Genomic DNA, 26,718 nt, shown 5'->3' with positions numbered 1-26,718 from the left:
GAATGCACAAAAAGGGCTAGGAAGACAACGCCGAAGCGAGGGTTCACTACAAGTAGGTACGATGGTTCTTCGCTGACCTGAGGCTGTCGGTGTCACCCGTCCATTTATTCTTCAGAGGCGTCTCCTCATCTGCTTTGGAGGTAAAATGGAAATGCAGTCTTGTGTTTGTGGGCGTAAGGTTTATGGTCATCGGGTTGGCTGCCTTCAGGGCCTGTGGACAGGGCCACGATGGTCTCTTCCGTTGGGGAATTGTATATTATACGTGAAGCAGCTTTCTTTTTTTTGGAGCTCGAGACACTCAAGGAAGGCTCAAGCTACCTCCCTTCTTCCTGAAGACACTCAAATGTGGTGCTGTGGGACCCTATGGGGGATTTACAGAAGCCGTTTGACAGGGCAGTTAGGACACAAGTCACTACACCACAGGTGCACCTTCTGCGGCTTCAAGAGAGAGCCGAAGCCTCCAGCGCAGGAACCAATATTATGGCCTTAATAGGGCTACTTAGCACTAGGCCCCCGGGATCCCACTGGAAATCTTGATGCGGCAGCAGAATGAAGAATACGCCACTCTTATTTGCCTCTTTGAAGGTGCTGGTTTCCTCTATCCTTACCCGCACCGCCTGAAAGGGCTTTGGCACATGCGGGGTAGGAGAATGCACAGCGGGCGTGCGCGCGTTGCTGCCCGCGTCAGCCGTTCGATGTATTCGCACTCAAAGTCTGATAGAGCTTTGCCAAGAGGCACACAGCAACCACTCGTTAAGCTCGGAACTAGTCCTCCCTGCTGTGCAGCAAATACCCTGTAGAGTTGCCAAACCATGCGGCGTATCCCCAGCTAAAAGCACATTCACACGTGCTATCTGGGGGCGTTTTTATGGGCTCAAGATCAGCTTTCTTTTGGGGTAGCAGGGTTGTGCTGTCACACACATGGGGGACCGGACCTGCACATCTCGCCAGAAGAGGAGCATCTGCAAAAGTCAATTTGCTGCCAATTTCTGAAAAACCCAACCCCCCTTAACCCCCGTGCCCGCAGTTTGTGTCAGACGCTGGGTTCCATTATCGCACGCCGTCCGTGACAGGCAGGCTAAGCGGGGCCTAAACGCCTCCTTTAGGTTAAACCTGTTCATTATAAATACTCAAGACTCCACAAGCACGGCTGCCCCCTGAGCGGGAAGCTTGCGAGACAAGCTTGATCGCAGTGCTTCTCGCGCATTGTTTGTCCCTAGAATTAAGCGCTTGCATCTGCTGTGCTAGGCAACTGGGACCATTCTTCCTTTCTGCGTGCCTGCTGCTGTTGAACTGTTTCTAGTCGCCTTTTCCTGGTAGCCTGCATTATCAATCCCGCGCAGCAACCCTGGGCAGCGTGACCTCTGCCCGTTGAAGGGTTGAGCTGGGGGCAGGTTTGGCGAGCAGGCAAGGATATTCTAGGGGGATATGCAAAGGAATTTCAGAGTGCGAGAGACGCTAAGAAGCACTCCTCTAGCTCCCATAATGTGCCGCCGTTTTGCATCCTCTGCAGCCCTTCGCAATGGATGCGTGGGCCAGTGCCGTCTCAAACAGCCGCCAGCCTTCAAAGTGTGCAGACATTAGGGTTTAAAGTTCATCGACATTTAGGTTTCAAGTGTCGTCGTCGGGCTTGTGTGAGCCCCCACAAAAAGGCCTTATCCTGCTGCGCTGCCACTGCCACCACAAGGCAGCGAGCGGCAGTGGCAGCGCAGCAGGATGAGGCGCGCACCGTGGAGCCGAGTCGGCCGGTAGGATCCTGCAGACGCTGCATGCCCACGCAATAAGGTCCTAAGCGAATTTATTTGTTCCCCGCGGCAAAATGGATGACTTCGTTGCTCTAATAGGGAGGAGGGCGAATATATATATTTATATAAAGCCGCAGAAGGTGGCCTTTTCAGAGGGTTGGTCTTGGCCCCCCTGCAGCCCCCACCCTTCGACCCCCCCGTAGCACAGCACCTCAGAGCAGCAACACCACACACCGACCCCATCGTACACACCTCAGCCCTGCTGCAGCAGCTGCGAGCAGCACAGCTCCCTCGCCAAATTAGCCACTATTGGCGACGATTGTGGTTTCGATCTCTCGTTTCGCCTTTGAATCCTTTGACCGTCGTAAAATCGGGGTCGTGTGACCCTCTGGAGGGCGACACTCCGCGAGCAGCGCAGGGGCCCCCACCCCAACGCCCACCGAAAGGGGCCCCCAAGGGAGGCACTCGGCTCCTAGGGGGGCCCCCTGGGCCTCTCTTTTGGCTTTTCCGGCCAGAATTTCCTCTAGGAAGCCTCCAGCGGCTCCTCGGCGAGGCACGTGAGCGGGGGAGCAACCGCTAGAGGCGGCAAGAGCACGAGGGTCGTGCCCTCTCCCGACGAAGAGGCAATGAAACACGCATGCCAACTCCCGCCAGGCAGCGGCTGCAGAGAAGGCGCTACTGCTGCAGCACAGACTGCCGTCCTCAGACTCGAGATCGTTAGAAAGCGATGGGTGCCTTCTCAGCCCACGAGCAGCAGCAGCCTGAACCCCCCCGATTCTCGCCTTTAATGCTGCACGAACGTGCAGACACCAGCATTCCGCCTCCTATCCCCGGCGCAAGCAGCCAGCGTCAGCTGCTTCAACGACTGCAGAAACCACCCGCCTCTGTCGCAAGTACCCTCAGCTGCAATCCTACGACGTCATGGGAAACAGCAGAGAAACGAATACCAGACACTCCGGCACGCAACTGCGTCTCTCAGACTTCGGCAACAGCAATACGATCGCCAGAGCACAGCTGTCTGCCGCAGGGAACGCAAACGCACGGCCAACAACACCCTCTACACCATGTGCAACACCCTATACAGCATCCTGTGCAACAACACATGCAACACTCTATGCAACCACAACAACACCACCCTATGCAACAACACATGCAACACTCTATGCAACCCCAACAACACCACCCCATGCAGCATATGCACCAGCAGCAAAAGCAGCAGCATGCTCGGGAAGACTCCCCTCTGCGAGCCTTGTTAGCCTCAAGTAGCCTCTGGTGGGGTGGGGCAGGCTCCCCCGCCACTTCAGCATCAGCAGATAGCCAAAAAAACGCGTATAAGAGCAGGCAGGCTTCCTCCGCCTCTACTCGGCGCAGCCGCTGGGGAGGCAGCAACAGCAACAGCAATAGCAACAGCAACAGCAACAGCAATAGCAACAGCAATAGCAACAGCAATAGCAACAATAGCAATAGCAACAATAGCAACAATAGCAACAGCAATAGCAACAATAGCAACAATAGCAATAGCAACAGATCCCTTCTGGGAGGCGATTTTTCTCCGAAAAAGGTTTCGTGTGCCCCTCCTGCAGCGTCTGCTGCTGCTGCAGCGTCTGCTGCTGCTGCAGCGTCTGCTGCTGCTGCAGCGTCTGCTGCTGCTGCAGCATCTGCTGCTGAGACGTTCTTCCGGAAGGAGGAGCAGAATGAGACTGCTTCTTGTGGCGGGCATACCTTGCAAGAGTCGCAGCTTTGTCGTGCTGCTTCAGCAGAAGGAGGCGGTGCATTGGAAGAAGGCCGCGTCTCTGTGTGGGAGCTCCTTGAGAGGTGGGCGAGCGACAGCGATGATGAAGAGTTTGTGCTGCACTCCCCCGATTCGAGGAGTCGTTCCTCGAGACCACACTCCTCCTCGGATACCACTCGCTGTTGTCGTCGCAGCAGCAGATACAAGAAGCACAGGCAGCAGCAGCAGCAGCAAAGGGAGCCGCTGGAAGGCGGGGAAGGGCGCTCTTACGAGGCGCAGCATCTGTATGCAGAGGAATCGGCGGGAGCAGCGGACAGCAGCACGTGCTACAGCACTTCGAGCTGCAGCTGCAGCAGCAGTTGCAGTTGCAGCTGCAGCAGCAGCTGCAGCAGCACCGAAGGGGAGAGCAGCGAGGTAAGCGCGGAGGAAGGAGGCGCCAGCAGCAGCGTCCAAGCGCTGCCTAGGAAGCGTCATCACCGCAACAGGAGCAGCAGCAGCAGCAGCAGCAGGCCTGGCAGCAGCAGCAGCAGCAGCAGCAGCAGCAGCAGCAGCAGCAGCAGCTGGCGGCTTGGCAGGGGCCCCCGCAGCAGCAGCAGTAGCAGTAGCAGGCTAAGAACGCTAGGGGAGAAGTGGATCGGTTCCAGTGGAGGCAGTGGAGACGCAGCCGCATGCATTCTGCGCCCTCCCTTCGCACTTGAGAATGTTCGCCATCTGTTGCCGCAGCTGCAGCTGGGGCAGCAGCGTCTGCAAGGCAGCAGTGGAGGAGATTGCTCTGCAGCAGCGGATGTGGAGGCTCCTGGCATCACTGGGTTTACGCAACAGCAGCTGAGGAGGCTCAAGCTACAGCTAGACGCGCACTTGCAACTCCTAATGCAGGCAGTCTTTCTCACCAAAGCCCCTCAAGCAGCTACAGCCACCGCTGCTGGGAGTACTCTGGCTGCCGCTGGTGTCAGCTGCAACACTATGGAGGAACGCTCAGCAGCAGCAGGAGCAGCAGCAACAGGAGCAGCAACAGGAGCAGGAGGCGTTTTGGAGGCGACAACGCATCAGAAGCTCTTAGGTCTTCTTGGTGATCTCCTTGTCGCACGCCTTAAACATGTGGGGCCGTTGCTTCCTCTTATGCGCCAAATGAATCTTGCGATCGCTTGTTTTTGTTGTTGCCGCTGTGCGCTGCGTAGCTTTGAGCGGCATTGTGTTGTGTTGTGTTTTTGCCGCATGTCTTCTGTTGACAGCCGAATGCGTTTCTTCTCAGATAAACGCCTTGCGGCGATATGAGGGGTTGCCGCCTTTGGAGCTCCAGGAGCCGCTCCCTGCTGCTGCCGCAGAAGGATGCAACAGCAGCAGCAGTAGTAACAGCAGCAGCAGTAGTAATAGCAGCAGCAGTAGTAACAGCAGCAGCAGTAGTAACAGCAGCAGCAATAGTAACAGCAGCAGCAACAGCAGAAGGGCGTTAGATGATAGCAGCGGACTGGTGCCATTTGCAGGATGCAGGTTCCGCACATGTGCAGTTTCCGAGGGGGAGTGCCCTCGGTGCTGTGTACTGGACGTTCCTCTTCTGCGGAAGGTTAAGCACTTTTTGCTTCTTACTGAGTAAGCGCACCAGCTAGCTAGCTAGCTAGCTAGCTAGCTCTCTGAGGATGCGTTTTTCTCAGGGGCGTTATTTCCTTCTTAGAGCGTGCCTGCTGCAGGCTCTAAGAGGAAAATAGCGCCTCTGAGAAAAGCGCATCCGCCTCATCCTGCCCAGACATTCTCCTTTGTTGAGCTCAGGGAATCTATTCAAGGGGTCCATTCTTAGACGCATGCAGCACGCAACAGAGCACAGCAGAGGGATACGACTGCTTCGCGCTGTGTTGCGACGTGCAAAAAATATGATTTACGGACAATCATTATGCATTCAAAGTGCCCACAAGCATATACATATACATAATTTCATACATAGATAGATGTAGGCGTGTGTGTCTATTAATATCTCTGTATAGCTATGCATCCCCCCGCGAAAGGGGGCATCTGCTGCATCTGCTGCATCTGCTGCTGCTTCTTCCGTGAGGATCTCCGCTCACCTGTTTGCCTCTGCAAAGGCGTGTTGGCTGCCTTCAGGGAGGGAGACAGCTCCTTCTTCGACCCTCTTCGAGAGTTCTTGAGACTCCAGCATCCCTTTGTCGATTTAAGCCTCATTCTGACACAAAAGCCTACACCCAGGGGGCTTCTAAGTCAGCCTGCACAGCTCGCCGGCGAGGAGTGAGTTTTTTCACGCATCTTTTTCCTTTCCCTCGCCTTTGAGCACTGCCTCGAATCGCCTAAAAGCCTGTCTGACAATATGCATGCACGACGCATGCATGCACGCTTGTCTCTATGCGCATGCTAGGGGCTTGAATTTCTTCGTGCCTTTATGGCCCTCGCGCTTCTCCACCGCTCTCCCCACTCCCGTCTCTCCTTGCGCGGCTTCTTTCCACGCCTCTGCTGCTGCTGCTTTCCCTCTCTTTGTCAATGCCAAAAAACATCCGTAGACTTGCGTCCTCTCAACTTTTCCTACGCAAAGGGCCACGTGTAGACCCCTCTTGAGGAGGCGAAAAACTCTTCACAGCTCCTCCACTCGAATGTGTGTGCATGTATGTGTATATGTGTATATATATATATGTATACATATATATATATATATATGTATGTATACATATATATATATATGCTTGCCTGCCTTTTTTGTGTTGCTCAATGCTGTCTTTAGGGGATATTTTACAGTCTTTACTCCCGCGGAGGATCGGTTGCTGGCCTTAGGTCTTCAGCTGTCTGGACGCCTAAATTTCGCCTTTATTCAGAGACAGCTCCTTCCCACAAAGTCTCTTCAGCAGATTCTCCGACGCTTCAAGGCGCTGCAAAGGAGGTGGCAGGCAGCGAAGGTAGGCATCAGGACGTGTTGCTTGGACGTGTTGTTTGGAGGGGTTGTTTGTCAGGGAATTCTTTATGTGTGGACAGCTGCTGGCAAGCACGCGAGAGCTTTCAGCCCGCCCTAAAAGGGGAGTACAGCACAGCACAGCACAGCACGACTAGAAGGAGGCGTGTCTCAGCGACAACACTAGCAGCAATAGCAGCAATGGCAAGACGCTTGCTACTGCGCGTCATGTGTGTGTTTAGGACCTGCGTAATCCTTTGGCGCGATGGCGTCTGTCTCTAGCGCGGCCGTTTACTGCAGAAGAAGATGCCTTGCTGTTGCGACACCGCTGCAGCAACGGAGGCAGCGGCAGCAGTGCAGCAGGCTGTACCTGCAGCGTTGAGGCTATTCTGCTGTACGCGCTGCAACAAGGCCTTGACAGAGATGTGACTTCGCTGCAAAAGCGGCTCAAGCGTCTCCGCAGAGAGATTTCTTTGCGCGCAAGTGCTGCAAGTGCTGCAAGTGCTGCCAGTGCTGCTGCTCTACCCGGGGGGAAGGCAGACTTTACGAGAAGACCACTGCAGCGGCTCGAAGGGTGCTTGCCACCCCTCACCTCGGAGGAAAAGACTGATCCGCAGCAACACACGGCCTGCATCAAGGGCGTTAAAGGCACTGCTTGCAGCAGCAGTACACCCCGTGGAAGCGCGCTGTCTAGCGAAGCAGGGGAGTCAAAGCAGCAGCAGCTGCAGCAGCAGCAGAAGCAGCAGCAGCAGACGCAGCTGCAGACGCAGCAGCAGCAAATGCAAATGGTGCTGAGGCGAGACGTCGAGATGCCTGAGTGCCTCTTGAGCCGTCGGACAGCTACGCCCTCAGACGCGGCTGCTCTTTTTAAGATTTCAGCATCCATGGAGCTCGAAAAGCAGCACGAGGAAGGCCGCATTCTCGTGGAGTTGACAGAGGACGATGAAGAAGGCGGGCATCTCGAGCAGGAGCAGCAGAAACAAAGCGTCCATCCAGAAGCAAAGCACACGCAGCCTCAGGATTGCACGTTCATTCGGTGTCTGTCGTTAGGAGACTCCTGTCTCACTCCCGAGACTGCTGGATCCGCAGAGTTTACGGCCTCTGCAGATCCAGCAGCAGCTCAGGGGGAGAGAGAAGACAGCGGGGATGACGGCCTTGTTGACATATGGGGAATTCTGCAATCCGAAGCCGCTCAGGTGCAACAGCACGTGCAGCAAGAGGAGCAGCAGGAGCAGCAGCGGCAGCGCCAGCAGCGGGGAGGCATCCACCAGCTCGGTCCGCGCGAAGCAGAAGACGCAAGGCAGCAACAGCAGCAGCAGCAGCAAAATCTGACGCAAGAACATGGCTTGCAACGGCAGCAGCTGCCACTACCACCTTCAGCGCACCACCGCTACCCTCGGGGTGGACGTACACCAGGGCTTTCTCCAAGTCTCAGGCTTCCTCTCCCCCCCAAAAATCTGGAGAGAGTTTGCGTTCCCTTCTTCGCAGATGTTACCTCCATTGCCGAAGGTCTCGATGAAATGCCATACGACTTTCTTGAAGGCAACATCAACTGCCAGCTGCCAGCTGCAATGGTGAGAGACAAAGAAAATACACTTTTTCATATTTGGCTCGGCTCCACACTCCATCCTAGAGCTCTTTCTCGGTGTATATATATATATATATATATATATATATATATATATATATATATATATTAACCCTCCTCTTTGCAGCACCTCTCGCGTGGATCTCTCTGTCCCTCCGAAACTTGCCTACACCTCCAGCTCTCCATATTTCAGTTGATGTCTTTAGAGAGAACTATCTCAAAATCACCCCTGTGTGGCTCAATATCTCCCACTAATTCTCTAACTCTCTCTGAATATATATTTATATGTATATGTATAGCCACGTCTCTCACATCTGGCTCTCTAACTCTCTTACGTCCAGTTCTCTAGCTGTCTAGAAGCTCTCTAGAAGCTCTCTAGCTTACTACCTTTCCTCTTTGAATCATTATATGGCCTTTCTTTGAGGCACTCCCGCCTTCCTTCACCGCCGCGTGGCATACGACTACGTGCTGAGGAGTGCTGTATCTGCGTTTTTTGCAACCTCTCTGAAAGCTGGAATCCACTACGCTGTTTGTCATGGTCTCAGGTGTACGAGCCGCTTGTGCAGTCCATCATCAACTGCCATTCGCATATTTTTAGAGATAAACCGAAGCCTGCAAGGATTGGTGATCGCATCATTCGCGCCAAGCGCATCTGCCCCCCATCGCTCTGTGTAGGTCCCGTCTAGAGCGTTTTTCGCCGCTTTCAGCTGCTGACTGGCACGCATCGAGCAACAGCAACAACAACCCCACCTGCTTCCTCTCCCCTTCCCCTCCCTTCCCTTTTGTGCGCCTCCTCGCATATTGAATCTGCTCTGCCTGCACACATGAGGATAGGTAGGCATCTACAGCTCCCGTATGTGCTTGTGTTTGCTCTCGTTCTAAGTGCTCTAAGGACTGTAGTTGTTGCTGCTGCACCGTTGCTGCTATGGCTTTGCTGTTGCTGTTGCATCCACAGGTAAAGCGCGAGCTGAATTCTTTGTTGCGGGAAATAAGCAGCAAACGGCGGGTCGACTCGTCTTGCCTTTCGCATGCCGCTGAAGAGGAGCACTACTGGCGAGGCGATGCGCAGCTGCAGCAGCAGCAGGAGGTGCAGCAGCGGCAACAGCATCCAGAGCGGCAAGAAAGCCGGGAGCAGCAGCAGCATCAACTGCAGCAGCAGCAGCAACAACAGCAACAGGATGATGGGGCTGTATGGGATGCGCATCCGTATGTACACCAGCACTTGTTGCAGCAACACCACCATCTGCAGCAGCAGCAGCAGCAGCAGCCAGCGGCCACGCAGCACGAAGTGCTGCAGTCACAAAACTCAGACAGCAGTTTCAGCTGCTTGTACAGCCACACACCCCATGCCCTGAGAACACCTCAGGCTGCAGCAGCAGCAGCAGCAGCAGCAACAGCAGGAGCAGCAGCAGCTGCAACCGCCCCAGAGAATGAAGCCTATTCCCAAGAGGCCCTTTACGCGCATGGTCTTCCGGCTGGTGAGTTTGGTGTTATTTCCACTGCACACGTATCAGCGGGAGCAGACGTTCTAATGCAAGCACCAGCAGCGGTTACTGGCGGCACACAGGAGCAGCAGCAGCAGCAGCAGCAGCAGCTCTTGTTGCTCCCTGGTATCGCCCCCGTGGCAGCTCCGTGTTGCAAAAGCTCGCAGCCGCAAGAGCAACAAGAGCAGCATCAACAGCTGCAAGGGCTGCATCCTGATGATTCAGGCACATGTCGCAGCGTAGAAAGCAACAATATGGATTCTTTAGTCCAGCGTCTACTATCCTGCACGAAAGATCTGCAGGAGCAGGAAGATGATCACCCAAAGCAAGCCAGCAAGGCTGGCGATGCAGCTAGAACAGGGCATACAACTGCGGAAATTGTTTCTGACGAGGCTGATTGCCGAGAGCATCTCGAAGGGGTGTGCATTCTTGCGCCAACTATTGAGCAGCAGCAGCAGCAGCAGGAGTTGCACCTGCAGCAGCAGCACCTGCAGCAGCAGCGGGCTTCGGAGCTGCTGGTAGAACTGTGGGGCTGCATGCAACCCCATGCAGCCACGCCAACGGCTAGCGAGAAGCAGGAGCTTCTGCTTCAGGTGCAACAACTTTTCTTCGGAATTGTCTGTAACCGGCAGCAGCAACAGCAGCAACAGCAGCAGCAGCAGCAGCAGGGTGTGGAGAAGCCGGAAGATGAACTGACGCTGCAGCCTCAGCAAGAACGGCAAGTCCAAAAAGGCAAGCAGCAGCAGAAAGTTAACACCCGAGAACACATGCAGCTAGCGCCGCAATCAACGCAACAGTATACAGTCTGTAGCCGCATCGAAGGCGATTCCTACGCCTGTTGTGCAAAGATGCAACAGCAACAGCAACTGCCGTCTTCCCGCCTCCCCAATCAAGTGCAGAAGCAGCCGCAGGAGCAGCAGCAGCAGCACTTGTTACAGCGGCAACACCCCCACGATCCAGATGCTCAGCAGCACCTGCAGCAACAAGTATATGCGCAGCAGCAACAAGTACATGCGCAGCTGCAGCAGCAGAAGCAGCAGGAGCAGCAGCAGCAGCAACCCCCACACCGTACGCTTCACAATGGATCTTCGGGGGAAGGTGGCCTTTCTCCGTATGCCTCCCCTGCACATAACCTGCAACCGTACCCCTACAAGCAGCAGCTAGCACTTCAGCCTCTGCCGTCGCACCAAGTGCAGCAGCAAGAGCTCGTGTTCATACACCGTGAAGGCGCCCTATCCCATCGTGATTCGCCTCAGTTCCACTATGCGAGTTATCCGCAGCAGCAGCAGCAGCAGCAGCAGTTGTTGCAGCAGCAAACAGCAAACCCTTGGGCCGCACATCCGCTGCAGCAGCCGCTTTCTTGCAAGTACTCCAGGGGCAGTGTGAATGTGCAGCAGCAGCAGCAGCAGCAGAAGCAGCAACAACAGCCCTGTGACTGGAACGTTTCGACGCTTAAGGTATCGACTGTAGGTTCGTCTTCCCAAGACTGCAGCAGCAGCAGTAGCAGCTGTTGCACGTCCAGTTGCACTAGCGGCAGCTGGAAGCTCCCAGCGTTATATACATGTCCACCCGTTGGAGAGACTTTCGCAGCGGAAAGTCTGCTGCTGTCTCCGTCTAAACCCCCTGAGGGGTCTACAGGGGCCTCTTTAAAGGAGCCTCCGCGCTACGCAGGCTGTGGAGCTCTGCAGCCACAGCCAATCCACGGGCTAATTGAATAGACTTCCGCCGTCCATCCAATGCAAGCCCGTTTGTACCTTGAGTTGTTTCTTCCACCGCCTGCTACGTGGGAAGCTTATTCCCAACACGTTTCCTTTTAAGCCGTATTCTTGCTCGCTCGCTTCTAGCGGCCCTTTCGGCAGCGAGACACAAAGCCACAACGGCCTCAACTGGGGTGTGGGGTGTGAGGGCGTAGCGCTGCCTCGGCTCTGATTCGATAAGCATCCTTAGAGGACGTTTCATGCGTCTGTGCATGTCTAAAAGTAACTACTTCTAATGCGAAAAATCAGCAGAGGGGTGCTCTCAAGGACGCACATGAGAATGCTCGCTGTTGTCCGTACTCTAAAGAGATCCCCTACATCGGGCCTGTACACTGCGAAGGAGAGTTGTGTGTGGCGTTTTGCTCTTTTTAGAGTGCCTTCAAAGCGCAGTCTGTCTCCCTGCTGGTGGTGGCTTGGCTGAGCGCACGTTTGCACGTGTCTGCCAACATATGCATCCCCCTAGAGGTAGGAGGTACATGCGTAGCAATGTGGAGATACAGTGCAGCGGTCCGTCCTGCCCTCATGGCGAGTTTGCGCTCCTCCTAGCCTGGAGGATTTTTCTGGTGACTCCTCCTTCGGCTCACAGCGGCCCTTTTGCATCAAGGGGGCACTTCAGGGGCCCCTGTCAGGCATCATACACGTCATTTTCTGGTGAGATTTCTTTCTGTAGAGACTTCTTGATGAAATTTCGAAGCCTGCCTAGGTAGCGGCGATGTACGCTATACACAACACGCCGCCGCTGAAAATGCGCCTTGAAAAGGAGTGCATGAAGGAAATGCGCGGTTTGAATTCGGGGGAGGGGGAGGGGGGTTGCTTTGTACGAGTTTTTGATCCTATGGAGTTCATGTAGGCTGCAGTGAGTCTTAATTTGTGGATATTTCCCGCAAGACCATTGGTTGTTGCGGTGCTATGGTGACAAACAGCATCAACTGCAGCAGTACTAACAGCAACTGTAGCAGCAACCAGCTTGCAGCGAGCGCTTGGGGTACAGTAGGAGAGTCGATTCCGTTCAAGAAACAAAGAGGTCTAGTGCTTCCTTTGCAAAATTAGCATCCATCTCGGGGAGAACGGGGCTTTCGCATGCGTGTAGCAGCATTGCACCAGAGCAGGAGCTGTGGCAGCCGCATGCAGCTCCAGTACTTGCTGCACGAAAGAAAGCAGTGTATGGCTTTTCCTTGTCTCTGCAGATTATGCGCATTAATCACCTTCTTGGCCTTATACAACGTAGCATGCACAGAGCAAAACTCCTTGCGATGGATCTCACCTGACATCTTTGATTCCCTGACCCTCGAGTCTGAAACCTGCACTGTTGTTCGTCCTCCTCGACTCCAGCTTTAACTCCCCGTACACCTAAAGGCTCGCACGGTATCGCCGTTGCGCCTTTTTGTGTGGACAGCCCAGTTTAGCTGTCTATGTGCTCGCTTCGCTCACTCGCGAACCTCTGCTGACTAAGCCCTCCTCTCGTACAGGAGTGCCTCTCCACGCTTTGGGGGTTTCTGACTTTCATTTTTTTTTCTCGAGGGTTTCCCGGCAGTTCCTGAGCCCTCTGATGTAGAATGCCTTGCCCTCCTCCGCCCCCTCGCACGCTTGATGGTTGAGTGTAAACATAGACCCATGCATGCATCCCTCCACATACTCATGCCTGCATGTGTCTGCATATCCATGCATTATTGTTTGCACTTGTTTCTACCTCCCGATGTATCCCTGTGCACAGAGGTATGCGAATATGCCACCAGCTCTGCATCGAACGTCATCCCTTAACTCCCAGAGTGTAGGCGCAAGGCTCTAGGGTTGAACCCACTACGGCTTTTGCCGCAGCGAGAGGTGAGCAGCTGCTTTCGTCTGAAAGCGCGCGCGTTGGTCTGGTCGTCTTTCGCTCCTCCTCACGGATCCCCCCTATGCACAGTCCCTCTATGACTCTCGGCGAGGAAGTTTCCAGCAGCAGCAGTAACGGTAGCAGCAGCGGCTTGCTGCACCGGAGCGGCCTATTAGGCAGCTCCGCATGCTCCTCCGCGATCAACAGTGGTAGCCTCGGCAAGGGGAGCAGCACCAAGCGGAAGGACGCGTTCCCTTGTCTTCTTAGCCACCCCCAGGATGAATCCTTCTACTTCGGGTTAACAGAAAGCAGCTGCCGAGGCAGCACTGCGGCAGCAGCCGCTGCTGCTGCCTCGGCGGCTGCTGCGGCAGCCTTCCTTCGATCCAAGAGGCGCAAGTCTGCCTCCCCGTCTCCCCTGAGAGGCACGCGAACTCGCAGGGGCCCCCCCGATGGGATTTCCGGCGGGCTTTCCTGGGCAGGGGCCCCCGGGGGGGGGGGGGCCCCCATAGGGCCCCTAGCGGGAGGGGGGGTCGCGTCGCAGCTGTCGCTTCCCACATTCTCTCCATGGGGAGGGCCTCCCGTTTCTCCCCCCAAAAACCCCGTGTTGCTGCAGCAGGGGGGCCCCTTTGGGGGCCCCCCCTCGGTATGCGGTGCATCTGCCTCCATCCTGCAGCAGCACTCCCTCGGCGAGGCCCCCCCCCCAGCGCAGAGGCTGCCCTCCAGTCAAGGGTGTTCTCAGCAGGCGCAGCCGCTGTCGGAGCTGCAGCAGCAGCACAAGGAGCATCTGCAGCAGCTGCTGCAACAGCAAATGATGCTGTACAAGCAGGAGATCGCCACGCGCAGCGGCTGCAAGACATACCCCTGTGAAGGGCTGCCCCCCCCTTACCACTAGAAAGGGAAGAAAGGAGGGGTGGTGGCTCCTTCTCGCTTCATTGCAGGCCCTCCGCATTATGCGATGTGTGCACTTTCAATCTCCGTCAGTGATGATCTGACGGGGGGGATGGGGGTTCCGGGGGGGAGAGCTCCGAAAGCTGCACTCTCCCCTCCGCATGTCAGAGGGTTGCTAGGGAAAACTCGCGTGTAACAAAGCGGAATACAGAGGGAGGTAGGGGGGAAGGGAAGGAGAGGGTAGCGGCATGCAAACGCGACGACGGTTCTCTCGGGTTGCTCATTTTGACGGGAGCTGTCGCATGCGGTCGGGGGAAGAGGAGATCGGGGGAGGCGCTCTAAGAATATGTTCGTGTAAGCCGCTATGGAAGATGAGAAGCTCCCTAGTGTTTGGGGAGGCCAAGAGGCCTCCCTCTAGGGAATCTGCACGGTGTGGCAGATTGCGCCTATTTGACAGCGAGAGCTAGCCGCGCGTTGGGTTGTGGATGCTGCTGCCTCCGTTCACTCGCGTCTGTGTCTTTTAGGAACGTTCGTTCCTTTCAAAAAGGCGTCCGTGTTTCTTAGAACGGCAAGGTTGTGTGCTGTTCTCAAGAAGGCCCCCTGTAGAGCCACCTCGTCTTCGCACCCACCGCCTTCTCTCCACGTTGGGGTCTCCCGAGCAGAGAGGCTTTTATATGTATATATATAATACATATATATACATTCGCGCAGAAACGTAGAGTTGGCGGTGGGAGTGCTGGTGCTGCTGCCGCTGCTAGTTTACATTTGAAGCAACGGTGCAGGTGTGTGAGATGCAGGACGAACGGCCGCACCTGCAGCAACAGTCTGGCCTGTATCTATGTCGGCGAGCATAAGTGTGCGCGCTGGATACGTAACATCGTACGACCCTCTCGACTGACTAGAGCCCCCATAGAATTTAGAATCTTAGGGCACTCCCTTAGGTGCTTAGCGCCTGAGGGTCAGCCGCTAAGGAGGCACTTAGAGACAAGACGAGCTGTCGCCGCTCCATAGGGGCCTCTCCCATCAGAGAAGAGACAGCAGCCTCAGCCTGAAATGAACAAACACTCACGCACCCATATTGTTGGCGACGGCCTGAACTATATGCGTGCCTAGATGGAAAAGCTTTCTGCGTTCGAGGGGAGCCGGAGAGGTGACAGAGGGAGGGAACACAGACAGGGGTGGACAGAGTCTGCGAGAGGAATATATGATGTGCAAGAGATGACTTGACTGGTTGCTTTTGGGGGTTAGCTACCTTGGCAGCATCCTGCAGAGTGATCCTCTTGAGGCTTCGTGCTCTAGGATCCATTGTCGTCTGCCACAGCTGTTCTGCCTGCATCTCCCCTAAACCCTTAAACCGCTGCAACCGTAGGATGCCTCCGCCGCCTGCTTCGCCGTATGCTGCCTGTGTAGTTTTCTTTTTAGGATGCTGCTGCTGCACGAGGGCTGCGAGACGCTGCGCTTCTGCATCCGTCCAGACGTATGTCTCTGTCACTGTGCTGCTGCTGACGGTGCCACGGCTGTCGCGGGTGTGCGGGAGCTGCTTGAAATGCTGCTGCAGCAGGGCCAAGGGCATCGGCGGGTGCACTGCCTTGTAGAGAGGGGGGCACGCAATGAAGAGCTTATTCTCTCTCAGTAGCGCCGTATAGAAACGGTAGAAGAAGCCTAACAGCAGGGATCGAATATGCGCGCCGTCCACATCCGCGTCCGTGAGGAGGATCACCTTCCCGTATCTACAGCGCGCATGTACACGCAACCGCAAGGGCGGAGCAGAGGAACGAGTGCAAGAGAAAGGAACTGGGGGAAAAAGCAAGCGTACCAACGCCAACACCAACAGCCAGAGCCAAAAAGAGTGAAAAGACACATAAAGAGAGCCAACACGCCGAGACATGCACACTAAAAACGCTTATTTGTGAGCGCCTGTAGGCGCATCCGCGGAAAAACGGCAGCCAACCGACAAAAACGAGAGCTCAAAAGGAGAGAGCAGGTGCATGACGACATGCACATTGCAATAACAGGCATACTGCCTCCTAAGAGGCAGTTGACACGGAACCCACAAGTGCGTGCCTCCCTACCTTAGGCCCGTTAGGCTTTGCTGTTTTGAGCTATCGTCTTGCGGTGGGACGCCTAGAGCAGATACCAGTGCCTGGAAATCGCAGCAGCAGCAGCTCTATCTATCAGCTGCAATAGCACGTGGCTAAGTGAGCGCGCATGTAGTCGTTCCTCCTGGCGCTGTGGTGCAGCCGTGGCGGGAGCCGTGTCTGCTTCTATAAAAGTTGTGAATGTTGCTTCGGAGCTGCGTTTTGCACAGCTGACCTTGACCTCCTCGTTGTTGAAGATCTTGCGTCTGTTATTCTCGCGCTGTACATTGAGGATCTTTCCACGGAGGGGCAGGACCGCCTGTAGTCGGCGATCGCGCGCCTACAGGTGCAAAGCAGCAAAGCACCACCAAGTCAGGGGGTGACGGGAGCAGCCGTGGGGGTAAAATGTGCAAAGTGTACTCATGCGGGGCCTTGGAGGAGAAGGAGAGCGGCGGCAAAAGAGTGGGGGGAAGATCAAGCTGCCCGCGAAGTATTCTGGAAAGCAAGTCGGAGAAGCAGAAGAAGCCGAGACGCGGAAAGCCCCTACGAGCGTGCTTGCTAGGAACGCGCCTGTTGTGCGCATGCGCTTTTTAGAGATACCTGTTTTGCGCTTCCGGCTGCTGATTCACCTTCCACGATAAACAGTTCGCCGCCTCGCTGGCAGTCTACCAGCTTCCCTTAAGGGTGCAACGGGAGAAGCAACACATGCGTTTGAAGGGATAGAAGCGAGTTTCTTGGGGCACAGCGTGGAGAGCGCACTGGTAGAGGAAGTTTGCGATGTTGATGGCGCAATGCGGTGAGGATTGTGAGCGAAGAATTGAGCGAGCAGAATTTGGCAAGAGCAGTCATCACCTAGCTCCCACTGCTGCCGTCCATTGGAGGCTCAAAGGCGGCACCGTACCTGGAAGAACAGAGGCCTGTACTGCCCTTTGTCGAGCTTTCTGGAAGTCTCGCGCTGCCTTTGCTGCCGCGGCTGCTGCGGCAGTGGCGGCAGCGCGCTGCAGGAGCTGCTGCAGCTTTCCCGGATTCGCCGAAAAGAAATTGAAGAGTGCCTCCTGCACCAGCTGGTCAGAGACACAAGCACATGCAGACAGCCTGCTGCATGAAACAACTCTCCTGCCACTGCCCCACGCCTCCTTAGCCAGCGCCAGCAGCCGGCACATACGGCCAGTAATACCGTCCCCTCACTAGCAGAGATAGCGAGAGAAGCTAGAAATGCAAAAGAAAAAGGAGGAAAGCGAGGCGCGGAGAGGAAAAGAAACCCAGAGAGCAGCAGAAGACGAAATCGCATGCGAATGCGAGCAATCAGCGCCCCAAACCTTCCCGCCTCCGCCTGCGGAAATCAGCGCGAGCGTCCGCTTTTCGCCGCAGTACAAAGAGACAGAGAGAAAGACAAAGAGAGACAGAGAGAAAGACAAAGAGAGAGACAGAGAGAAAGAATGAAGTAACCGAGTCTCGCCCTTTGGCCAGCACGCATCTCTCCTTGTGTTGCATAGGCTCCATTACCGGGGAGACACGGGCTGCGCTGGAGCAGACATCGCTAGAAGAAGAAGGCTTTTACAGAAGGGGCAAAAAAGAGGCACCCTCGAGATCAGGACAAGCTCGGGAGCTAAATCGGCATATTCTCCTTGCCTGTTCTACAGCGCGTGCGACTTCCTTCCCCTTCAGCCTCCTTTTCGTCTGGCCCTCAAAAACAGGATCGGAAAGTTTGAGGCTCACGATGCCCACGAGGCCCTCGCGCAGATACTCCCCCTTAACCCCAGCAGCTCCTGCGGCTAAGCCGGAGGCACCTGCTCCCGCAACCCCCCTTCCGCTGCCAGGCGTTGCAGCAGCTTTTGCACTGTCTGCAGCTTCTTGCTGCTTTGTGCGCAGCAGCAGCCGCTTGTTCCCCCGCCCAGTCCACGCCGCAGCCGCTGCGGCAGCTGCTGCCGCGGCTGCATGCACTGCCTTGGTAAGACCCGAGAGACAGCCGTCCACATGCGAACCGCCGTGTGGCGTGCTGACGCCATTCACGAATGAGGCAATGCTGCAGCCCAGTGTGTCTGCCGGAACGGCGAGCGGCGACAGCCGCTGCAACTCGCTCGCCAATCCGCTGCTTGCCTCGCTACGGCTCTGGCGCTCGATGCTGCAATCGCTGCGAGGCGTTCTCACAGCGGTGTTGGGAGTCTTGGTTGGATCCGTAAACATGAGGTGGGCCTCAAGAGAGAGGAAGGCATTGCTACAGACGACACTGAGGCGCAAAGCGGCGCAAGCAAGACGGCCGGCAGCCACGAACTTTCACAATTGTGCAAGCACCGCGGCGCACGCCCACGGCATCAGCAGGTTTCAATGCCGAATCTTGGCGAGCGAGCTCCATAGAGAGGGCACACAGAGAAACAGACACACTAGGATACATGGGGCACATGGGCAGAGGGGGGAGCCAGAGTACAGACATACAGAGAGACAGTCAGAGAGAGAGACAGTCAGAGAGAGAGAGCGAGAGAGAGAGACACAAGGTACCAATAGATGCACCTAATAATGGGTGTATCCGTGAAGAGGGCCGCGAGACCATGGCTCATTTCACGCAGCATGGACTTGAGTCCGCCCCCTTCGTCTTTGAAGCGAATCTCTTGAATCAAAGGCTCCTCTGATTCCTTCTCTGCGCTGCCAGCCGTGCCCTGCCGCTCGCTGCCATCTCCAATTTCGGCTTCTTTACGCGCTTCTGCCCTTGCTGCCGCCTCTTCAGTCTCTTGCTTCGCGGCGGAGGCGGTATCTGCGCTGCAGTAGGCACGCTCGCGCTTCAGATGAAACACTGTCTGCGGATACAGAAAGGATAATTCCCTCAAGCGCTCCGCAACCTTCTGCCACGGCACGACTGCTGCCTCCCCGAAGATGCTTCTGTCGGGGTAGTAACGAATAGCGGTGCCCTGGTGCTGCGAGGAGGGCCAAGTAAAATTCCAGACTTCACCTGCGGCTGCCCCTGCCGTCAATTTTGGAGCTGCCGCTGCTGATGCCACTGCCGCAGCAGCGGCGGCAGCGGCCGCTGCTCTGCTTTGCCTCGTCAGGGGTTGCGTGATGCGGCCTTGGCTGCACTCGAGGGTGCACACTTGAGAATCGCGGAGGACCTTCACACAACGCAGCAGCAAGCGAAGATACCGAGAAGAGGGTACACCTGCTGGAGTCGCGGTTTTTTGCCTGCGCTTTCTCCCCTCCCTTCGCTCCTCGCTTGCTTCCGTAGCAGATAAAGCCACACACATACACATGCTTGCACACACTGTTAATGCAGTGCAACGGCCACCGATGCCAATGAGGAGGTTCTTTAGGCCGCCATTTGGTGTGTTGGAAGCGGCTCTGTTGCGCAGGTAGGGCAGCTGCTACCCGCAGCGCGTGAGGCCTCCACCCTTGAAGTGCTATAAGGTTTCATGTCGCATTCGGAGAAACAGGTGAGGGTTAGACAAATTACTTCTGCTCTGAGCCTGGAGCTTAGCGCGTTAAGGACCGGCAACCCAACGCCGTGAAGGCCTCCGCTGCAGCTGTACGGAGCTGTTTCTGCCCCCGTCGCTCCCACAGCGCCTTCTGAAGAGCCGGCTTTTACGAATTTCCCTCCAGAGTGGAGAGTTGTCAGTACGACTTCCAGTGCGGAGGGGCATTCGGGAGCTGGTGAGCCATCTGAGGGGGCCGGAGCTGCAGCGTACGCCACAGAGACACCGCGGCGCACGGTGGTGAGAAGGGAAGCGACATACACATATACGCACAGACAGACAGATGGACAGATGGATATAGAGATATAGATAGAGATACGCATGACAGATAGATAGATGGATATAGAGATATAGATAGAGATAAGCATGACAGATAGATAGATGGATATAGAGATGTAGATAGGGATACGCACGACAGATAGAGGGGTGGATATAGAGATGTAGATAGAGATAGGCACGACAGATAGAGGGATGGATATAGAGATGTAGATAAAGATAAGCATGACAGATAGACAGATGGATATAGAGATATAGATAGAGATAACCATCGGAGAGGCGTGCAATGAACACCGGAAGAAACAAGCGGTCGGGCAGAGCGAAAAGGGTGGCAGGGACGGCACAGGAAACGAACTTGGATGGTGGCGCTGGACAGGGTCGCAGGGGATGCCTCTGCCATTGTCTTGTACGGAGATTGAGCTGCAGCATCAAAAGAATGCGGGAAGGCACAGGGGGAGGCAGCGGCTTCGGGGAGTGCAGAGGCAGAGAGGTATCAAGAGGAGGCGGCTGTTGACGTCGCTAAGCGGCGGGCTGCCAGGCGAAAACATCGCACATAGGCAGCCGGCCCCTTTCCTCGATACCAAGGAGGCCTCAAGATTGCGCGCGACAGTGTTGAGACTGAATACGGCAAAGAGGCACAGGCTGTGGAGGTGAGGAGAAGCATGCGACAGGCAGCGCAGCGAAGGGCGGTAAAGGCCCTTCGCGAGCACTGCAGAGAGGGAGCTGCCGTGCAGGCGGAAAGTAAGCCCCCCTTGGGCACGAGGCACCGAAGGCATGCGTTCAACGGCGGCAGGAAACTCAGCGAGGGCCATAAGGCAAGCCAGACACGGAAAATGCATGCCACGACCCCACGCAAGTCGCCCCTTTCGCGTATGGCTGCAGCGTTTGAATCGTCTCCCCGCACCTGTCACGGTGGAGCCAGACCGTTATTTCTGTGCAGTTGCCTTGAGCGATTTCGTCTGCAGAGTTCTGTAAGAGTTCCATGAGGAGGTGCAGCGCTCCCGAAGCGTCGGAGTCTCCGACATACATCCCTGCAAGAATCTCGCGAACAAAATTGTTAACGAGGAGTGGAGATAAGCAGCGCGCATTTTTTCGCGGAAACGGGGAGGGAAGGAGGGACAGTTGCGAGCCCGCCGATGGGCAAGAAGGACCCCGCGCATAGCCAAAAAGCCTATTTTGATCCTTAAGGGCTCAACGGGAAGCCCTCTATGCCTGCACGCGTGGCAGGGAAGAAGCTAGCGAACGAAGGGAAGGCGGCTGCAGGGCATGTTAGTAGGAGGTGGGAGGGGCATGGGTGGGTCAAGTACCGAGGCGGTAAATAGACCCTGAGAGCTAGTTTAGAGAAAAGAGGCGAGTCGAGTTCGCGGAGAAGAGTGCGTATGAAGAGATAGAGAGGTAGAGAGAAGACAGGTAGATGGTCAGAGAGACAGGAGAAAGAAAGAGAGAGAAATAAAGAAAGAAAGAAAGAGAGACATGCTCATGCTCAGTGTAGGCTTGAAAGCGGAGACCAGAGGGTGGCGGGGGGGCCCTGCCCCCGTTGGCGGAGCTTTGATGTCGCATCGAGTAGGGTAACACCTGAGTTGATGAGAAAGAGTACTGTTGACTGCAAGCCAAAAACAACCGAAGCCCTTGATTTCCCTCATGCACTATGTGTGCAATGTACCGGGTCTGAGTCGGACGGCTTCGAGACCTTCCAACACGCGGATGTCTTTGGCCGTGTAGGACGCCTGCTGGCTTTGCTGCTGCTCAGTGCATCCATCGTTTCGCGCCGCTGCTGCCTGTGGGGCCCTCCGCAGAGAGTCTCGAGGACTCACCTTTTGAGAGCACAAGTGGAGGGGGCCCCCCATGAGGGGGCCTCCTGGGCGCTGCCCTTTGGAGAAACGCCGCTCGTCGAGGCCATAAATTGACCTCAAAGGGAACCAGCCGCTCATTTGAAGCCTTTCTGCCCCTCTCGGCGCGGCTCGGAACGCAAAGGTCTGCTGGGGTCGCAGCAGCAGGAGCAGCAGCAACAACCGTAACAGCAGTGGCATTTTGATGTTGCGCTGCAGCACAGGGGGCCCCTTAGGGCCCCCTGTTGCGTTGGGGGCGAAGTGAGCGCAGGTGGTGGCTCTTGCCGTGCGGCGTTGTGCCTTTCGAGCTGTGAGGCCCCCTGTGCTCCCCCTTCGTGGGAACCTTGGTGTTAAGGGCTGAATGCTGGAGTTACGGCTAAATCCGCACGTGTAACGTAAAAATTGCAACAAAGAAGCAAAGAAACACCTGGAAAATTACCTGAGTAACGGAGGGCCCTCTTGAGGGGCCCCCTCCACACCTACCCCCAGGGTCTCGTGTCTGGATCGCACCCACCGTGCAGTGTCTTGACACCCCGGTCCATCGAGAGGCCCCCGGGGTCTCCCGATGCGGGGCCCCTCCCTGGCCCCCCACCTGGGGGGTCAAAGCACCGTTATTTTCTGCTGTTGTATGAGAAATTTTTACCAGATAATATTGCAGTCCCTCTTTTGGACCGCATGCAATGTCTGGTGTATGCGTATTCAATAGGCGGTGGGCAAACGATGCGCACAGGGCACTCTCCTGGGGGCAGTCATTCAGCCTCCTTGAGCGAGCCCCCTGATTGTGGTCCGCTATTATTGTTTGTAGTATCCTAAATGGAACATGGCAGGATAGGGATAATTAGTAACATAAGCTACATACATTTATGTGCAGCGTGTAGAAGTATGGGAGAGATGCAGTCACAAGGGAGCTGGGTCACGTGGGGGTGCAGCTGGACACTAGAAAACGGACCGGCGCAAATGTGCCTTTCTCGCGCGCAGGCTCCTACAAGAGATACTACGTCTGCCTTCCTACGCATGGGCCTACTGGAAGATGCCCCTAATAAAAGCGCTGCACAAGGCAACGGCCACCGGCGTGGGGGCCCCACAGGGCCCCCCCTTTCTTTCTCCCCCTCCCCCGTACTCGTAGAGGCCTCCCTCTGGGGAAACAGACGATATGAGAGGAGGTATATACCCCTAACTGTGTAGTGCTATCGTTCACACACACTCCCCTAGCTGCTCTCCTGCCGCCCATGACGCCCCTGGGAAGAGAACAAGCACCGCCGTACGGCCCTCCTTAGCAAGGGGATGGCATTTCACAAGGGCTCCCCCTCAAAGCCAGTCACATGCACACGTCCCTGATTTCCCCGCCTTCTGGCCTTCCTCTAAGGACCCGAAGTCTGAAGTAGCGTAGAGGGAGCCAAAAGCAAGGTCGCAAGCCTGAAAAGAGGGCCCCTCGACCCAGAAGTTCCTCCACTGAAAGAGCGTCCTCTTCAAGTGGTGGCTGTGGTTGCTGCACGCTTCTCGGCGAACTGCAGCAAGAGGTGTTTTGAGGGGGTTGGCAGGCCCTCCATCCATTCGTCTTCACCCGGAGACCCCATCCCCCCCCGCAAGGGGGCCACCCCCTCTGCAAAGAATCTTCCCGCTATGTGGCCCCCTCCTGTAGGACCTCCTGTTGCAGCTGTTGAGGGCGTGGGGCCGCCTGCTGCATCGCCGACCCCAGTAGCAGCAGCAGCAGCAGCGAGCCGTTTGTCAGACAGCACCAATCTGTCTTCGACCCTAAAGGAGCAGACGGGGTAGTACCCGTTACCATCTAACTCGAGGAGGGCCCCCGCATTGAGAGCCCTTCCTACGGGTCCCCCAGGGGCCCCCCTTCCCCAGAGCCTAAGTAGTCTACTTTCCGACGCGGAGGCGATAGCGGCCCCATGAGGCGCCCATTCTAGCGCTACGATTGCATTTTCCCTGCTGGAGGGCCCTCCGGCCCCCTGAGGGCCCCCTGCAGTGGGGCCCCCAGCCTGAGAGGCCCCGCTATTGTCAATTCTGCACAGGGGCCCCCCAGGCTGCAGCAGCGAAAAGAAGGAGAGGAACCCGCCCGTGTCTCCCACACAAAAGACATGAGGCTGCGCCGGACTAATAGCCAGCGTGCTAGGCTCCCAGCCGAGAGGCGGGGGACCCGCGGGGGGGGGCCCCCCACCGCCGGCCTGGGGCCCCGCCGCGTGGCAAGCGGAGGGCCCCCCTGAAGGAAGTTTGTGCGTTTGCAGAGACCTTAGCGTGCGGAGGTCCAGCAGGCGGACCGAGGAGTCTCTCGAGCTCGTAAGGAGGCTGTCTCCCGATGGATGGAATCTGCACAGCCACAACCAGAGAGACGGCAACCCCCAACCTACAGGCGCAGAAAGAGACGAGGGCAAACACGGCTGCCTCCCCCTAGCCAAAGGGGTTTTCTTATTCCCGCTTCTACATCCCTTTGCAAGGACTCAAACTGCCTAGAAGAATAAGAAGCGCGGGGCGGCACACAGGCTAGCCGAAAAAAACACACAAGCCTCTTAAAATGCACTGTAAGGCAGCAACACGGCATAGAGATATGAACCCCCTCTCTTCCTTCCATCGTTCCCCGCCTGCCCCTTTCCGCCGTATGGCCGGCCCCACATGTAGAGGCATAACAGGCGCAGGCATCTGCAGCGTGCCCTTCTTTTCGGCTAAAGCTCTCTTCCCCTCTTCTCTTCCCCTCTTCCCTTCCGCTCTCCTTCCTCCTCTTGAGCGCAAGAAAGCACAACGAAAGGGCCGAGATCTAGGGTTGCAGTGGATGTGCTTGGCAGCTTAGAGGCTCGCTCCCCGGCGTTCCCCCGCTCCTTCTAACGCCTAGCGCTTACAGAATCTTGTTGACGGTGCCTCTGTGGGGCTGGATGGCCGCTACGGGTTGTTGCTCCCTGACATCCCAGAGATACACCCAGCCCGCAGTGGTGCCTGTTGCAGCCAGAGAAGATACTGGGTGCCAGCAGCAGCAGCAGCAGCTGCTGCAGTCCAGCGAGGCTGCTGCCGGCGCAGCTGCTAGGGGCCTCAGCAGTCGCTGCATCTGAAGGTCCCATAGGAGGGGCGAGGAGGAATCTCCAACTCCCAACAGGAGCGCCGAGGAGGGGCATACAGACAATCCCAAGACGGAGCGCGAGAACCCCTGCATGCAAAAGCTCCAGCCGTGAACATGCACAAAAATCGAGCCCAGCCCTGGGGGAGAAGGGGCATGCATAGAGGCTCGCCAAGAAAGGGGGGAGGAGGAGAACAAAGAGGCCCCTGCTGAGGCACCCCAGTTTGCTGCTGCCACACATCTTAGCACCCCGTTTTTCGCCACAATGCACAAGACACACCTCTAGAGGTTCCGTTTCGATTGGGCTGAGTGCGAGCGAAAGCACTGCGATCTTTCCAGCAGCGTCCCCCACAAAGATGCGATCGTAGAGAGTATCGGCTTCGATCGCTGTCACAGCGCCACCTGCATGCGGCAGCCGCTTGAGATCTTCAAATCCCAAGGCGCCCCCCCCCCAAACCACCAATTCACCACCAGCTGTTCCTCCAATGAGCCTCACTCCGTCCCCGATAAAGGAGAGGTGAACGCAAGCCGTGCGCGTCCGATTCACCGAGGAGACAGCGAGAGAGGGACAAACGCCAGCGAAGGAAAACGGGAAGGCGTAAAAAACAGGGGCAGCCTGCACACACACACACAGATTTACATACCTATATATACACATATACATATGGACCCGAAGACGGACCGCTACTACGATGTGGCAAGGCACCACAAGCGTGCTGCATGGCCATGAGGAAGCCAAAGAAACCCCCTCCCACAGACAGAGAAGAAGCAGTCCAAGAAAGCGAACAAAGACAGAGCAAGTGAGGCAATCACAGACAGACACAGAAAAAGCAAGAGAGAGAGAAGGTATGGGGGAGGAAGGAAAGGGGGCCGATGGCGCGGACAGACAAGCAGAAGAAGATACAGGAACGAATATGCGGAGAGTCGTGTAGCAGTTTGTGTGCAGATACACGGGTGTCGGATTAAAGCTGTGAGCGCAGGGTTCAATGGTTAGGGCATGTGGCGTTACATAGCGAGCAAAGAGAGGATGAGGCCTTGGAGTGTGCTTAGGGGGGCCCTCGAATAACAGAGAAGAGAGCAGGGGCCCCCCTAAGGCTGCGGGGTCCACACAGGGCCTGTCGATTCCCAGACTGGGAGGAGGCTGGCCTTGCGGTGTCGCTCCCCCAGAGTCTTCAAACGAAGGGGGGGCCCTGCGAAGCCCTTGGTAAAGGAGCATCGTGGGGCCCCCTGCTGCTGCTGCGGAGACTTAGGAGCACAGCCAGTGGGAAGAAAAGCAATGGGACGGTCCTACTCCTGCAGCCTTTGATTCATGGCCCCCCTGGGAAGCTGTTTTCGCACTCTCAGACGTTAGCTCCCCATTTAGGGCTTACTCTTGGCAAGTTACACGCGAATGCAGCAGCTTTCCTGCCTCGATTTTACTTTTGCAAATTAATTCTGAAAAAGAAGCCGCCAAAATCGCGCTCGCGCGCTTGAGTTTAGGCCCGTGGGGGCCCCCCGTTGGCGGCCGCTGGAGGGCGGCGACCCCTGGGGGCCCCGGGCCTCTCGACACCCCGCAAAAATCGTCTTATAACTTCAAACGTTAGCTAAGAAACAGCCGCATAATTCTTCGCAATATTTGCCGCGGGTGAAGCAGCAACAGCTGCAACCCTCTAGCCACCAACCCGGGGAAGGGGTGCGCCACAGGGGGCCCTCGGGGCCCCCATCAGAGTGCTTATCCCTCGAGCGACTCTCTCTCTGTCGTGTCGCATATGGAAGGCATCGGCAAGTCTGGCACCACCAGCAGCAGCAGATGCGACGGGAACCCGCAGCTTTCCTCTACCGTGGCAGCCAGTGCAGAAGCAGACCGCGGATCTGTACCGGCAGCAACAACTGACGCCGCAGCGTCAAGCTGTCCAGCTGCAGCAGGTGAAGTTGTGCAGTTCTTCCGCAGCCGGAAGAAGCAGCGGAAGGAAGCATCATGTCTGGTGTCTAGGGAGGCCCCCGGGGGCCCTCCGGCAAGTGTGTGCAGCGCTGAAATGAAGGCTGAGTCGGGGCCTTCCCGCGTGAAGGTTAAGACGGAAGAGGTGCAACACGAAGAGCAACGAACGGGAGGTGGGGCAGCAGCAACGGCAGTACT

At 56.4% G+C, this 26,718-nt stretch overlaps 3 protein-coding genes across 3 annotated transcripts; 1 reads left to right on the top strand and 2 right to left on the bottom strand.

Moving 5' to 3' along the window:
* The first annotated feature begins 2,666 nt into the window (after window positions 1-2,666).
* LOC34619140 (AF4/FMR2 family member 4) lies at window positions 2,667-11,157 on the top strand. Its single transcript, XM_026335170.1, has 13 exons — window positions 2,667-2,996; window positions 3,340-3,673; window positions 3,963-4,033; window positions 4,829-4,880; window positions 5,417-5,422; window positions 6,379-6,401; window positions 6,610-7,048; window positions 7,247-7,614; window positions 7,831-7,941; window positions 8,911-9,093; window positions 9,637-10,161; window positions 10,411-10,507; window positions 11,030-11,157. Exons 1-13 carry the CDS (start codon window positions 2,667-2,669, stop codon window positions 11,155-11,157), a joined length of 2,667 nt encoding a protein of 888 aa, XP_026190955.1.
* Window positions 11,158-14,837: 3,680 nt separating this feature from the next.
* On the bottom strand, window positions 14,838-20,744 carry LOC34621962 (DNA gyrase subunit B). Its single transcript, XM_026335169.1, has 12 exons — window positions 20,635-20,744; window positions 20,083-20,135; window positions 19,421-19,626; window positions 18,990-19,082; window positions 18,490-18,773; window positions 17,611-18,208; window positions 16,880-17,042; window positions 16,579-16,655; window positions 16,131-16,318; window positions 15,973-16,065; window positions 15,153-15,630; window positions 14,838-14,948 (listed from the first exon to the last, which is right to left on the bottom strand). The coding sequence occupies exons 1-12, from the start codon at window positions 20,742-20,744 to the stop codon at window positions 14,838-14,840; spliced, it is 2,454 nt and encodes an 817-aa protein (XP_026190954.1).
* A 717-nt stretch (window positions 20,745-21,461) lies between these two features.
* On the bottom strand, window positions 21,462-25,818 carry LOC34621961 (polyadenylation factor subunit 2). Its single transcript, XM_026335168.1, has 6 exons — window positions 25,612-25,818; window positions 24,821-25,218; window positions 24,391-24,516; window positions 23,324-23,863; window positions 21,984-22,353; window positions 21,462-21,623 (listed from the first exon to the last, which is right to left on the bottom strand). The coding sequence occupies exons 1-6, from the start codon at window positions 25,816-25,818 to the stop codon at window positions 21,462-21,464; spliced, it is 1,803 nt and encodes a 600-aa protein (XP_026190953.1).
* Between the last annotated feature and the right edge of the window lie 900 nt (window positions 25,819-26,718).

Source organism: Cyclospora cayetanensis, unplaced genomic scaffold (genome assembly GCF_002999335.1).
Source record: "Cyclospora cayetanensis isolate NF1_C8 unplaced genomic scaffold, CcayRef3 CcayRef3_contig_60, whole genome shotgun sequence".
NCBI lineage: Eukaryota > Apicomplexa > Conoidasida > Eucoccidiorida > Eimeriidae > Cyclospora > Cyclospora cayetanensis.
The sequence above is the reverse complement of the archived record's forward strand: the minus strand, read 5'-3'. Positions and strand labels throughout refer to the sequence as shown.